The sequence below is a fragment of the Pholcus phalangioides genome, unplaced genomic scaffold (genome assembly GCF_987345545.1).
Source record: "Pholcus phalangioides strain wild (caught in Gottingen) unplaced genomic scaffold, Ppha-v1.0 ptg000007l_1, whole genome shotgun sequence".
Taxonomy (NCBI): Eukaryota; Metazoa; Arthropoda; class Arachnida; order Araneae; family Pholcidae; genus Pholcus; species Pholcus phalangioides.
The window spans coordinates 10,952,030-10,967,981 of record NW_028301600.1 but is presented as its reverse complement, the minus strand read 5'-3'; the positions used below and the strand labels follow the sequence as shown (position 1 = coordinate 10,967,981).

The 15,952-nt window shown below is 35.1% G+C and overlaps 1 protein-coding gene across 2 annotated transcripts in view; it reads right to left on the bottom strand.

Moving 5' to 3' along the window:
* The window catches only part of HBS1 (translation elongation factor EF-1alpha (GTPase) HBS1), a 125,418-nt gene that overhangs the window by 36,205 nt on the left and 73,261 nt on the right, over positions 1 to 15,952 (bottom strand). For both annotated transcript variants that reach the window (XM_089232644.1, XM_089232645.1), the window contains exon 12: positions 11,581 to 11,754. In XM_089232644.1, coding sequence (XP_089088770.1) covers positions 11,581 to 11,754 — 174 coding nt within the window. The remainder of the gene's footprint in view (positions 1 to 11,580; positions 11,755 to 15,952) is intronic.

Below are 15,952 nucleotides of genomic sequence, written 5' to 3'. Positions count from 1 at the left end.
CTCAGTTTCATCAGCTGTTTACAGGTCTCTATCAGAGTTAGTGTTTTGAACTTGTAGAATAGGATTGTTTGATGGTCTACAAAAAGTGCCCGTCCTGCCCATTCATTCAAAAGTAAGTAGAAAATATGTGTTTTGCTTGATACAGCATATAGGCTACAGTTAAACTTTGTTAACATGAACCTGCTTAATATGAAAATAATTCTTGGTCCTATCATCTTCTATGGCAATATAATGTTGAAAAATATTCTCAACGTGAGCTTTTTAAATATAGAAGATTGCTTAACTTGAAAGGATTCGTCAACCTTAATAAAAAAAATATGCCTGGTAGAATCCAGGGGGATCCTGGGAAAGCAAGAATTGGTTGAATGTAGTTAATGCGCTAGAAAACAGGGGACATGACTTTGTCATTATGGAGAGGGATTTATTGCCTCTGAGCATCATACATTGGGAAGGAGCGACATACTTGGATGAGACCATATAATCAACCATAATTTTTTATATTTTATCATAATTATTGGTTTTTTTATTGCTCTTATTGGGTTGCTGTGCATTTTTGATATAGTCTTAGATAGCTTCTGAATTCAACATCTATATTTTTATGGGCCTTTTTTCAGTTACCTTGTTGGGCGTTTTGTCTGTGTTGTGGCCTTTGTATTTGTATAATATACAAAAGCCTATTTACCAATGATGGTATAAAGTAGTGGTTCTCAACTTGGGCTTCATGTGCACATCCTAGGGGTTCTGTGGTAACTCGAGGGAAAATAAATCCATAAATTTGATAAAGTAAAAAAAAAGGCCTACATGCGGCTCCACCATAGAAATAGACATCTCTCATTGTTGTCTTGTTTTCAAAAGCTGTTGTAATGATTTAAGGTGGCATGAACCCTCGAAGAGGGAGGAAAGAAAAGCTTATTGCATATTTTTCTTCCATGTTATACATAGTTGGCAACTGAACATCATGTCGTGTGCGCACGCCGTGTATTGTCTGTAATTTTTATTCCAGTGAATGTCATAGTTAATGTTGTGTTTTCCATCATTAAGTGTTGCGATTGTTTGAAATTTGCTGCCGTATCCATCATTTACTTTTCTGTGGATGTGCTGTGGATCATTAGCTGCTTGTCTATTCACCATGTTTTTTTTTAAACTGAGCACAACTTAGGTCTATCACCATGGGCACTACTACCTAATGAGTTGTGCCGGAAGTGTACGTTTGTGTACTTAACAGTCTGAGTGTGTATCTAGTGTTGTGTCTGATTTCTCAGTGCTGCCATCTATACATCAGAAGCAGAGTGAAGTGTAATGATTTAATATTTGTTCTGTTTGTAGGCCTGTTGCTCTCTGTGGCCAGACTTTTCAATGGGGAGATCGGCTCACATTTGTGCCTTGAAGTTAGGAACAGAACACCAACTTCAGCCAACCACCACAGTGGCAATGGTGGAGTTCAAACCCAGGACCTCATGATGCGAGTCCATCACTATGACCACTCCACAACCACAGCGGCTCGCCATGAATTGCCAGCAGTAGTCAATTCCTCTCAAGGTCAAGCGAAAAATCTTGAATGAAATTAATGATGGTAGTGTAAAAAATCCTGGCTGGCTCATCATTTTATTACTTGCATCGTGAGGACCCAGGTTCGAGCCCCATCATTGCCACAGTGGTGGTTGACTGAAGTTTTTTGCAGTTCCCAACTTCGAAATGAATGCGAGCCAATCTCCCCATTAAAAAGTCTCGCCGAAGAGAGCAACAGTCCTAAAATGGAACAAATATTCAATCATTACACTTAACTCCTGAAATATAGATGACAGCACTGCAAAATCAGACACAACAATAGATGCACACTTAGACAGGTATGCACACACTCACACTTTTGACACAAACTCAATTGCCCATGGTGATCTAGATTGGAGTTGTGCTTGGTTTGAAAGAAAGAAAAAAAAGTTTTAAAAAATTACAAATCGCAGTGAAATACAGAATCACTAACAGCACAATTTCTGCAATTTTGAAAAAAAGGAAAACATGGAAGCCATTTATAATTTATATCAATTTAAACCAGCAAGAAAACAACTAAAAATGGGAGAAAATGAAGAAATTGAAGCGGCATTAATAAAGTAGTTAAGAGAACTCAAAGCCAGAATGCTTTAAGAAAAAGCTAGGGTTTTCACTGATGCCTTTGGCATTACCAACTTCTCCTATTCTATTGTTTGGTTGCAAAGATTCAATGATAAACACAGTAATCTGCAAAAAAAATCTGCGGGGGAAGAAGCTTCATTGTACAAGAAACTGTTTAACTTTTTTTGGCAGTAAACAGCAAATCATTAGCAAAAAAACTATGCTCCCAAAGACATTTTCAATGCTGATGAGACCGGTTTGTTTTATAAAGCTTTGCAGGATAGAACATTAAATTTAAGAAATGAAAACTGTTCCGGAATAAAACTGAGCAAGGAGAGAATTACTGTTCTTGTCAATTGCAATATAGATGGTTCTGAAAAGATACTTCTGCTACAAGGCTGTCTCAAGCATGTGACATGTGAAAACTTTACCACTGACCTACACATTTAGCAGAAGAGCCTAGATCAACCAAGAAATTTTCACCTCATGGTTGAAAGATATAGACCAGAAACTTTTCAAAAGAAAAACAAAAAATATACTTGATTCCAGACAACTGCAGTGCGCATCATGAAATCCCAAGATTAAAGGCTATAAAGTACCGTATATACTCGTGTATAAGCCGAGCTTTTTTGTGGAAAAATTCATTCCTCAAGTGGGGGGGGGGTGTCGTCTTATAATCAGGTCAGTTTTTGATGAAAAAATATTGACCTCCGAAATCAGTAGACATTTTTGTAGCAGAGTTCGAGAAACCAGCATTATTGATATGGGATATGTTCTAACTCACAGAACCGATAATGTCAACAGAGGCAAAGAAATCGAAAACATCATTGGCTTTGATACCAGGTGGGCTAACGTCGATTGTAAAGCCTTTAGATGTGAGCATCAACAAGCCTCTCAAAAACTATTTAAGGAATTTGTGGATCGAATTGATGAGTTCCGATGATAAAGAAACTACAAAAAAGTGGTGCTTTGAAGAAACCTGACATTAGCCTAGTGTGCCAATGGGTACATGAGGCGTGGAATTCTGTTTCCGCTGAAATTATCATCCTTCAAAAAGTGTTGCATCAGCAATGCGATGGACGAAACTGAAGATATTCTTTTTGAAAGTGACAATGAAGATGACCGCCCAGATGAGGATAAAAACAAAGATGCCGCACCCACGGCCCCCACATCCTGAAGCAGGGGGTGAACTATCTCTGTGGTCCTTAGCCGAAAAAAAGTAGTTAAGCGCCGATTTGTCCTTAGCTGGCCAGTAGTTCGACTTTTCTGTATTATCTCTAAGCTAAGGACTTTTTTTTTAGTAGTTACTTAGGACCGCTTCTAAGGACTGCCTAGCACCAGTCTTAAAGCAGCAAGAAAAGTAGTTCACGGTGGCCATCTTGGAAAAGAGGAAATTTTGCCTCTGGCCGCGAGCTCTCGCTGTGATATTTAGCGATGAAATATGCTGTTTTTTTTTCGAATTAAAAATTTTTTTACGATAATAATGACAGATAAAACTTAGATTATATCTTCGGTGTCATCAAAGTTGAAGTGATTCATCGTTATATCCTCCAAAACCTGTGCTATACGTGTATGTTGACATCGGCGATCGAAGCCACGACGAAGTGCTAGCATGTTCATTACTGAGGTAAGAATTATTTTATTGCTATTGAACTATATAAGAAAAGTGTTTAGAAACATTCTCAATATTTTTTTGCTCGGTAAATGCATTATTTAAAAATATAAATGGACATAATGTCACGCAATCAATAGGGCAGTGGATCCCATTTGGTAATGCTGAAAAATATCAAATAGCCTATGTATATTTTGGATTGTATTGAAAATATTTACATGGCAAATGAAACATGAATCTGCAATTACGATAATATCAGATTGAAATTTTACATTCTATGTTTTTTTGCTGCATTAATTTTTTTTTTATGAAAAATTATGTCTAAATAAATTGAGCATGTGTGTAAATAAATAATTTGAATATTGTTGGCACAATAAAAATTGTGCTTGGATGACTATGCTATAAATAATCGCCTATAAATAAGTAAATTGAAAATTTGTGTTTTAGATCAACCTCCCTTCAATGCACAAAATAACTAATAAGCTACAATTCATTGATAATAAATTATAGCACCTAAATGACAAAAATTTTAATTATTTTTTTGTGATGAGTAATGGTGAAATTGAAATAAAGCATGGTAAAAATTGGCAGTAATGTTAAATATTAAATTTTGTAAAACTCATGCACTAAATATAGTGTAAAGGATTAAAATATAGATTTGATATTTTGAACTGTTCAAATGAACAATATTGTAATACTTAGTGAAAGTTAAATTTTCAGAAAAAAATCATGTGCTACTACTTTAAAAATTGCACTCTGTAACTTGCTCTGAGATGAAGAATATTTAATAAAGAATCAATATATTGCTTTGTTGATATAAAAAATGAAATTTTAATTTCAGGCACAGTTTTTAGTGTTGAGATATATACATTATAATGAAAGGAAGCAGATTAGTGTTTGAAACATATTACTATGTCAGTATTTGGGTTATGGCCTTGCTGTGTGTGTTCAAATTTAATTTTTTGCCAAAAATTGTTTTTGATTTTGTGTGTATGGGTAAAGACAGAAAAAAAATTTTCATGTCAAATACTTAAGAACTTTAAAATATAACATTTTGACATGTTATGGAACTGAAACTTTTAACATTTAAACTTTTAACAAGCATTTATTTTGTAATGATGTTGTTAGTAAACAGCTAATATATATATTGTATATACATTTGTGAGACTTTTCTAACTCTTGAAAAATTTTGTTTCCCAGGAACTTGGCTGTAGGTAGCTACGAAGTTATGTGAAGGTTTTCAAGGTTACCAAAAAATTCTACCACAGCAAACAAAGGTAATTTTAATTCTTTGTATTTGACTTTGAGCAACAGTTTCCATTATTATTTTCATGTAAAATAAAATATTTCCATGCATGATTTAATGACATGAATTTTAACATTATGTCGCATCATTTTCACTGATTTCATTTGTATCAACAACCCTAGCGGAACAACTACAGTCGAACCCCGATTTAATGCCACCATCCCACCCAAAGAATTTTGGTGCTATATCAGATCGCAGACATAATAACGTTTCGGAGAGGCTGTATTACATAAATTCACATGTTTATTATGAAATGTATTTCAGTGTCTCATTTATGTTGCATGATGAATAAAATAACCTATTTTATACACATTCAATTTTAAGCTGAGAAAATTCATAAAAATTGTAAACTGTAAAATCACTTGAATATTTCTCAATATAAAACTTAACAGAAACATACTCCCCTTTGAAATTATTGTAATTTCAGCAACACATTTTATATGTGCAAAAACAAAATAAGCAGGGGGGGGGGGGGAAAGGTGGCATTGTTTTTAGTCCATACCATATTGGTTTTTCTCGAGAAATATCTTGCTATGAGTAATTTTCTTTATAATCATAATTTTTTCAGATAGTATTGAAAGAACAACTCTTTTTGACATAATTGAATTGAGCAAATTAAGATAGATTTCTCAATGGCTACCTGTACCACTCAAAATTTGACCAGTGCAAGTAAAAACATGTATACTGTTGAAAAACTTGTCTTGGCTATATAAATGAGAGGGAGGACATTAAAAAAAACCTTTAGAAGCTTTGCTAACTGAAAGGCAATATTAATTCTTTGAAAATGTTATTATCATATTTACTGATTAGCAAATTTTGTGAATGGAAATATTAAAACAATTAATATAATTGACGACAAATAATATCATACTTTTTAACTAGCGAGACCATACAACACTGCAAAATTTCTATGTTAATTTAAATAGGGTTCCCCGATCCACAAGAGGTTGCTAAGGATGTGTTTTAGAGCGAAGCTGAAAGTAAAGTGAAAATATTAAGTAAGCTGCGTGCCAATAGGTTTTTTCACTTCATCTGTCTGACCAAAATTTTAGGGTAGAAACATGGCTCGAAAAATTGAAAAACATTTTTAGGCGCCAGCCAAATTTCTTGGCAGCCAATCATATTTTTAGGAGAAATAATCCAAAGTAAAAAAAATTCTATTCAACTTTTTCAGCACTTAGTGATGATCTTCACATATTGGAAGATGCAGACATAAACTCCAAATATTTTGTGATCTGCATAGAAAATTTTAGGTGTCAGTATGATTTTCTTTTTTGCAATGTTGGCTCCTAAGATTTGTGAAGCCCTAGGTAAATACATCTAGACATGAACAAGTGCATCTATGCGCAATGCCAGGCCTCCCTTGTAAAACACAGTTGATGCATTTTGGATCCTACTGTGATAAAATGGTGGCGAGTCGACAAAGTGCTATTGTGCACGAATTATCTCTACTTATGCAACTAAAGACTGTTATAATTTGAAATCAAATATACAGTACATTTAAAGATTGATAAGCATAATAAAAGTGTTTTTTTCTTCCTCTTTCTAATTTCAGGTAAATCAACATTTGAAGATGCAGATGAAAATTAATGAATCTCAAAAAATTATATTCTTGAAAGGTGCGATTTCTAAGAAAAGTACAACAAATAAATTGTGATTATGATAACTCTCTATGAACATATGTTTGAAATAAAATGTTTTTTGTATGACAAATCATGTGTGCAAGTTGTTATTTAATTCATGTTTCTATTAATCAACTTCAATCAATCATTCATCTTCTAATCAACTGCAATGAAATATACGATCAAATGAAAGTTATCAGGGGAAGTTATTTGTTGGAAGCTAAATATGAAACAGATAAATTGATGAAAGATCTTTAATATAGAAGTATATATCTTTTAAATATTGAAGTATTCACTTGCATTAACAGGTAAGTGCTCATTCATAGAAAATCATGTTCTGATAATATTTTTTAATACTGAGGAGAAACCCATAGTTCAAAATACAGAACTACAATACGCAGCAAGGCAGTTAATTCTTTTCATTTTAAATTATCAATAATTTATTATTTTAGTTGCTCCAAAAAGAATTTGCAATTCGTTGTTTCAATGAATTTAAAAGGAATAAAAATGGGTAATAAAAAATCATTTAACAAATTAGTCTTTAAAAAAAAAGTGGCACTCAATATTAAAAATAGTATTCAGCTGGGGCCTCAAGTAGGGCTCCCGAGGTGAATAGGGGGCCTAAAAATCTATAATTATTTTGCATAATAACCCTTTCAAGAAGAGGGCCCCCCCCCCAAAAAAAGGGAAAGTCTGCCCCGAAAAGGCACATTACGGCCATAGGCTCAACTAGTGCCAGTAACCTTAATTTAAAATCTTACATTTTGTTGTAAGAATTTTTTTTTTTTTTTTCAAATTTTGATTTCATCAGTATGCGACCCACTTATATTCAGCTGGGGTCCCATATACTCGCTCAGTGGCGTCGGAGCCGGGGGTGCCTGAGCACCCACAGTATTCTGTACCACTGGTCTGAGCACCCCCCAGAATTCATCCAGAAATCAAAATTTTCCACATAAAGGTCAAGCCAAGCACCCACATGTACATAACATTTCCGACGCCTCTGTACTCGCTTCTTCAAGCATCCAAAAGTGGGGTCCATGAGCTCGGACAAGAAAAATACTTTGACTATTATTATATACTGAATTTTATTCTAAAAAAAAGTCGCAAGATGAAAAATGCAACGTCCTCATACATTTACAAAATAATTAAACTAGCCAGCGATATTAGAGTAAAAAAAAATGCAAAATACAGGTGACAAAAAAATGTATGGCGAGTCCCTCGGAAAAAAAAAAAGTTTGTTTACAACATGTTTGTTTGTAAACATGAAATCGCTGCCACAACCCACTGCGGAAAAACGATTGTTAAATAATTAGTAGTAGTTGTGGGCTTCAAACGGCATCCCGATTGGTTAGAGATCTGTTACTCTCGAAACCAAAAATTTTCTCCCCCTCTAACTACTGTTTCACGTCACGTGACCTTAAGGACTGGTAGTACATAGTATCTCTTAACTACTAGTAGTTGAAGCGGTCCTTAGCTTCAGTCCTCCGACCGGTAATTCATTAGGACTAGTAGTTACTACTAAGGACTGCAGAGATAGTTCATCTCCAGGGCCCCTAGGCTGGGATCATTTACGGGCCCCCCGACCAGACTTTCACGGGGCCTCCTTTATGATGAATTTATAGTGTGAAAAACAAAAAAATGATTTAAATCCTCCTGGCCCCAGGGCCAGAGCCTTGTCAGCCCACCCCTTGTAGGGGCGATGGCCGCACCCCCTATCATGATCTGAGGGATTACGATAAGCTTGAAGACTCAGAAAAAACGGATTAAAAAGTTTGAATCATTTTCTAATGTAAATTTCCGCAAGCTATTCATTTTGCATGAAAATGTAAGGATTTTTTCTCTGAAATGCACTGATTTTTTGGGGGTCGGCTTATACACGGGTTTTCAATTTATTGCGGTTTTGGTGGTCCTGAAGTGGGGGGGGGGGGGGTCGGCTTATACACGAGTATATACGGTATGTCTTTTTGCCTCCGAATTTAACCAAAAAAATTACAACCTTGTGATCAGGGGATCGTCTTATGTTTGAAGATGCACTACTGCAGAGGAATCATGCAAAAAATGATTGAATGTTTTGACAGCAAAACCAGCTTTTCAGTGAATTTGTTAGAAGCGATGACATAGCTTAGAAGTGCATGGAATTGTCACTTCTGCAACAATCAAGAACTGCTTTTGGCATGGTGGATTCACCGATATGAAAACAAATGCTATTGAAATGAAACACAAGAACCATCTTTTATTGAAGAAGCTGAACATCGTGGAATTCTGATGAGAGATCAATTTGAAGAATATGTCAATGAAAACATTCCAACTGTTGATATTCAGGCAGATGATGATATTAACACTGCATGTAACCAAGATCAAACTAGAAGCAGGCTTCTGACACAAAATGTCTTGGGAAATCAAGCTTTGGAAGCTTTGAAAACACTTAGGAATTTTTTGATGGACCAAGAGTATGCTCCTTCCACTATAAACTATTTGGATGAAATTGAAAAATTTCAGTACCCGTGTGCTACGAAGAAAATTAAGCAGTCGTCTATTACACGCTTTTTCAAAAAATAATAAAATGCTGCGGGTATGTAAATTTTCCCTTTTAAAAGTTGTGAAAAAAAGAAAACTTGATTACCAGTTCAATGTATTATATTTGTATAAATTTATCATGTATTAAATTTTAGACTAACACAAAGATAATGTCAAAAATTCTTTTTCTACCATGCTTATGGGTTAACATGAAATTCTGCAAATGTGAAAAAGTTTGACAGAATCTTGAGTTTGAAGTTAATGAGGTTCGACTATAATCCCCTCTAAGATGCAAATTTTATTTTTTACATTTAGGTTTAATAATTTAACTTGGCAATGTTGCACCAGGAAAGCTAGGTGAAAATTGAGTACCTTTGCCAACCTATGATTCTGTAATTTTCTCAGATTCTTGCATACTTGTTTTTCTAATCATGAATTTTTTGGGTTTGTTTTAAAGGTCATCCAGATGCCGAGATACATTAGTACCTAGTTGGGAGGCTGCTAGTATCAAAATTATGGTGATACTACGCTGCAGCCAGAGTCCACAGAAAAGAAGAAGCTGAATATTTGATGCGCCACCGAGAGAAGCCATTGGCGAATCGCACTAGCTGGAGAAGGACCAATTTGTTCTGAGTACCTCTACAATGAATCATATTGGTGGGATTCATAAAGGAAGAACAATCGGAGGAATGACCACAGAGCAGTGATGAATCTGATTGTGTGTTTTCTTTACATGACACATCTGAATCAGAACCTGAGCAAGATGCAGAGCCTATTGAAGAGCTTGAACAGAAATTATGAGTTTAGTCGCTTCTGCTTCTTCCCTGTGAGGATGGGCATGATTCAATCATAGCCAAACATAATAAAATCATGAATGTTAACCTGGTCCAGGAGATGGATGACAAGGTTCATAAACAAATGTTTCTTGCAGTAAAGTTCTCGGCGAAAAAAGGTGTCAAGCATTTTATTGGTAAACTCACTCAATTCTATGGAGAGGGAGAATTTGAGTTGTCACATCTTTAGAACGACGGACAGAATGAAAAGTTTTTACTTCTCAAATGTACCTGATGAAGCTTAACTCATTGTACAAGAACCTTAATATATTGACCTTCCTTATAGTGAAAACCCTGACAAATATAACTTTTTTTTGACAAAAATATCAAAATTTTCTTTGAACTTTGACTTGTGAATTTTAAACCTTCTGATTTTAATGTTCTGAATATTTCTGTGTGTACCTTTCTTTACAATAAAGAGTTAATGCTAACATGTAAAGTGTTAACGTTCTAAGTGTGTAAAGTGTAACCTAGTTTCAAAAAATATTTTATTTGGTTTTTTTGTTGATTTCCTCTGGTTTTCACATAGTTGCCTCGCTTCTAGAGTGATTTGGCCAACACAGTTTAAAATTTTTTTTTTAATGTTATCATGTTTTTATAGATTGTGGAACTAGAGATCAAAACGAATAGGTTTATGGTGATTCTGAAGCATTTTTGTATATTACGGTTAAAGCAGTTGAAAGAAAACAAAAATGTGGCAAAGTTGTTCCGTTGATGGTATGCTCATTGTCATAAAAAATCGTAGGCAGGATCAAGTTAACTTAATGTATGTGATTACAATGTTATGTAAGCAAATGCTTAAGAAAATCAGATCAAAACAAATTCAGTCAGAATCACATTATAAAAAACTGAATACATGAAAGGAGGCTCTGGTACCTTGTTGGACCCCCTCCAGGCTGGTAGTAAAGTTGTGTTATAGAGACCCTACTGATCCCTATGATATCCTGCAGCATATTTGTCCAGAGTAGATATAACTACTTCACCACACATCTACTCAGGCGCTATATCGCTGTACTGCAATTTACTACCTTTAATGAATTGGGTCAGAAATTGAGGTGCCATTTATCAGTGGTCAACTCAAGCTTGTTAGGGAAATTTTTTTATCTATATCTTCTCTCGGTTTAAACATGGGACATGATAACTTTCACAGTGGTCGATGAGCATCTTACCACCACGCCACTCAGGCACTAGAGTAGGTATAACTGGTCCTCCAGATCCTCCAAACTAAAAGGGTGTTAAAGTTGGAGTCCCAATGGAAATGAAGCTGGTGTTAACCCAGGCCAAAGAATTGGGGGAAAGGGCAATCTGGAGAGGATACACGTGTGGCACTTTTACTGTGTGCAAAATCTTACTGAAAATGTCTAACTTGAAAGTGTTTCAAGCATAAGCCTCCAGTATTATGCAATGAGCAAAATTATGTGTCTGATACTTTATAACCGAAGAAAAATAGTATTTGAATGTCAGACTTTTTTTGTTTATTCAAAGAGTGAAAAATTTGCTTATGATAGTTGAAAAAAAACCAGGTTTTTTAAACCAGTCGATTAATAAAAAAAGCTATTCACAACAGTAAATCACTAATACCTTTCACAACTGCCTGCTCACCAGAAGGCATTAGTAAAACTTTAGAGCTATTCTGGATCATTCCAGTCTCTACTCTTCCTGACACACATATTCCGCTGCCCATGCCTTTGAAAACATCATTTATACTCATTCGTAAAGCTTTCATGATTGGTCTCTCAGGTGGCTTGAATGCATCTATACATGAAAAACAAATGATCTAAAAATGCCATTTCATATTTAGGAAAATGCATGACACATTTTGATGCTTAGAAAAACAATATAATTCTATTTTCTTTCATAACATTCAATAAAAATATTTTTTCAGCACCTTTTCTTTTCAACATACAGTCAAGGACCGTTTTTAAAACCCATACAGACTTGAATCATTGGCTAATAAAATTTGAAATTTTGTAAATGGAAAACATGTTTAAGCAAATGGTATATTGTCTGGAACCAGAAGACTGGTTCATAAAAACATGCAGTTAATAAATTGAAGGTTTGTAAAATCAAGTGTTCACTGATTTCAAATTGATTACACTACTAACATAAAAAAAACATTTTCTTTGTTCCAGGATAAAAGTTGATCCCTGTGTTTGCTTAGCCAGAATAATCATGAAAATTATGATTCTTTCTCTTAAACGTTGTTTTTGTGATGTGGAGATTGATATTCGTGAATTTGTAATTTATGCCAATGGCTGATTGGGCGACTGGAATATTGAAAATAACAAAAGAACTTTTTGCACTGATAATAATTTTAAAAACTGTAAATAACTTTTACAATATATCACGTATCTATACATTTAACCGAAAATAAAATTTGAGTTCAAATAAAATTTTAAATTTAAAAAATAATGGGACTTTTTCTTTGTTCCCATACACACTTCATATTTTCTATTTTTTTTGTTCGCAAAAATATATTTCCCATGATATTTTTTATATGAACACACTTATATATATTACTGCCAAAGCCTGAAATCCCAAGCCCAGTTGGCCCAGTCAATGTCCAAATTTCAAGCTTTTGCCAGGCCCCTATATTTATATATTCATAAGACATCAAAATTCTGATTCCTTTGATCATTAAGGCTGCCATAGCAAAAAATAATTATAAATGGCCATAATTATCAAACAAAAAATACGCCAAGGTGGTGACAACCCTAAATCGTAGGAATCACTATATCAGGGCCGAATGAACGCACGCGAGAACTTTGCCACTGGACTTATCCCGTTGCCGAGATCTCTTAAAGCCCAGCTTCGTGGCAGAGTCTGGAACACTTTATTTTGTGTTGTAAAAAAGAAAAAAAAAAGACATAAAAACTTTTACAACATATTTTTCCTGGACAATTGGGTATGGTAGCGATTAACACATTTTGTGGTGATTACAGACGAGATGGGATTAGGAGTTGGATAAGTTTCGGGGTTTAGTTAAAATTAATGTACACATATTAGGATGGAGGTATGTTTTAAAAGCAATTGAGCCCCCATGCCATCTCATCTGTTATCTTACACTTGCCATATTATATACACAGGATACAACAAGAAAAAGAAATGAGAATCTTATTGCAGGGATGGGATTGCTGTTGACTCTTTTTGGAGCAGTTTTAGAGCAGTAAATTTAGTGTTTCGGAGCACTGTGCAGGATCATTATTACCTTTATCAAAAATGGAAATTTTTTGAACCGAGATAATCAGATTATTCAATTTTTTGAAAATTTTAAACAGTTATAGGGTTTCTGCATCAAAAATCAGTTTTATATGTTTGATAAAACTTGCATCCACTTATAGGGATGTAAAAATTAGTCATAATCCAAGCTGAGCGTAAGAAGAAAAAGTAAAAGTTTACAAATCAAACAAAGTTTTCAGACGAACTTGCCCACTTTTGATGTCTACAAAGTATTTTCTCTTTATCCCCACTTCTATCATTTTCTCTGCAGTGTTCAGCATAGCTTTTGATGATGACAACTGAATTTCCAACTCTATTTTTTCTCAGAAAATCAACTTTATGGCGCAAATTTTCTCAGAAAATCAACGTTATGGCGCAGTATGTAGCAGGAAATTGCTAATGGCGCAGCAATCCCATCCCTGTTATTGTGAAATAAATATATATATATATATATATACATTGGAGCGAGTCATCTCGCTTAACACCTTATTGGTGAGCAAATGGGTTTGATAACTTGTGGACTAGAAGCCAGCATCAGTTTTATTGGGTTGAGTTCACTCACTCCAGTGGTTTTAATGAAAATATACAAAATAGAAGTATTGTGTGGGGGGAATATACAATTAGGGATCACCCGTGGCATCTCGCTTAGCACCTGATTCGGTGAGCAACATGAATACGACAATATCAGTACGCACGTGTGTTGTGGACATGAAATGCATGAAGAACTTGAATGGAGGAAAGAGGAAATACACATATATACGCATTTACATACATATATATAACTGCCAGGTCGAGTCGTCTCACACTACCCTTTTTTGGTGAGGAATGTGGGATGGTTTAAATGGGGATTGTCTGGAGAGAGCCTTAGCTAAGCTTCGGTCTTGGTGTGTTGGTTGACTCGTTCTGGCTGGTTATATTTATATTTTTAAAAAAAATGAATATATATAAAATATAAACTACATGTGTAATGGTTATTATGAAACCATTCGTGTCGTCCCCCCTAGCACCCTAGCTAGAATAGCAACATGAAGGACACTTGTAGTTATCACATTTACATCATTGTAACGAATGTCATGAAAATTCTTGTTCGGGTCCTGTTAGCACATGCTATATCTTGTACATGTAATGGTTATGTATTAGTAGTGGAAGTCATGTGGATATGATTTTTGTTGTTGATTTTATCCATTTCTGTTTTTCTCCCCCTTATTTTTGTAACATTTAAAACATTATTTTATAAATCTGGTGGACAGATTTTTTGTTTTTCATTGGCGTGTATATATCTGACAAGGCTTGTAATCCTTGCTGCTGTGTTTTTGTTTTTGATTATTTGAGTGAACCATTGTTTTCTATTGTTTTTGATTATTTGAGTGAACCATTGTTTTCTATTGTTTTTGATTATTTGAGTGAACCATTGTTTTCTATTGTTTTTGATTATTTGAGTGAACCATTGTTTTCTATTGTTTTTGATTATTTGAGTGAACCATTGTTTTCTATTGTTTTCGGAATATTTGTACATATGTAGATGTTTTGTAAATTTGCACTCTGTTGCATAGTGAACAGGAGTACCCACCATACCGCAGGCACATTTGTCTGTTCGGCGGCGTTTCCATTCATGTAGATACATAGAGAAAGGGCCGTGTCCTGTTATGAAGATAGTCACGTCCCTATTCCAGTTTAGTGTGTTGTATGTGACTAGAGGGACAATTTTGTGCACTTTCCTAGCTGTTGTTCCTTGGTCCCAAATTTGCTTCCATTTCTGGAGGGTTGCTTGTTTAAGTTGTCGCTTTAGGAGCATTAGTGGGAAAGGGTTATCAAGTTTATTGTCACAGTTGATTGCAGCTTTGGCTAGAGAGTATGCTCTCTCGTTTCCAATATTACCTACATGGGCTTTGGTCCAACATAGGAAAATTTTTGGGTTATTTAATAGACGCCGCCTCAATACCGGTACTATTGTGTTTCTATTTGTTGGATCTAGAAGTGCTTAAAGGGAGGAGCGGCTATCAGTTATTATTAAAACTCGTTCTTCTGCTCCTGTTGCGTATTGTGCAGTTGCTTCTATCGCTAACAATTCTGTTAGCGATAGTTACTATTGTTTTTATCTAGCGCTGCTTGATAGTTTGCTTTTCTGTACTTTTTGTGATACACAATAGGCTGCCTCGACGCCTTTATCGGTTTTGGAGCCATCTGTGTATATGTGGATGTTTGCTAGTTTTATATCGTGGCAGTCAATCGAAATTTGATTGGGGATAGTTGAGCAGGAGGGGTGGTGGTGCCAGCCATGCTCCTGTGCTTCAAAGTTATTGGGGTCAAAGTCTAGAAGTTCTGGTTGAATGTTTTTCCTAAACCTAACTGTGTTTGTGTAGACTGCTTCCATTTGGAGCTTTAGGTGTAGTGGGCAGTTGCCTGTGATCACTTGGAGTCCGAGCGTAGCTGTTGTGTCATAGGCTCCGGTTATTGTTAAAAGAAATTTCCTCTGTGCACTATCTAAAGCCTGTTGTGTTTTTTTGGTTGGATGCCTATACCAAGCTGAGGCGCCATGGGCCAAGAATCTCTCGACCACCGTCTTGTAGATAGTGTTCCTAATGCTTTGTGAGATGCCCCAGGATTTTCCTGCTATTTTAGTTAGTTTAAAATGGAAGCGAGTCGCTTTTAGTTTGCGTTCATTGATGTATGATTGCCAGCCGAGGTCTTTTTGGATGGTTACGCCTAAATATTTGAGATTGTTTCAACATTT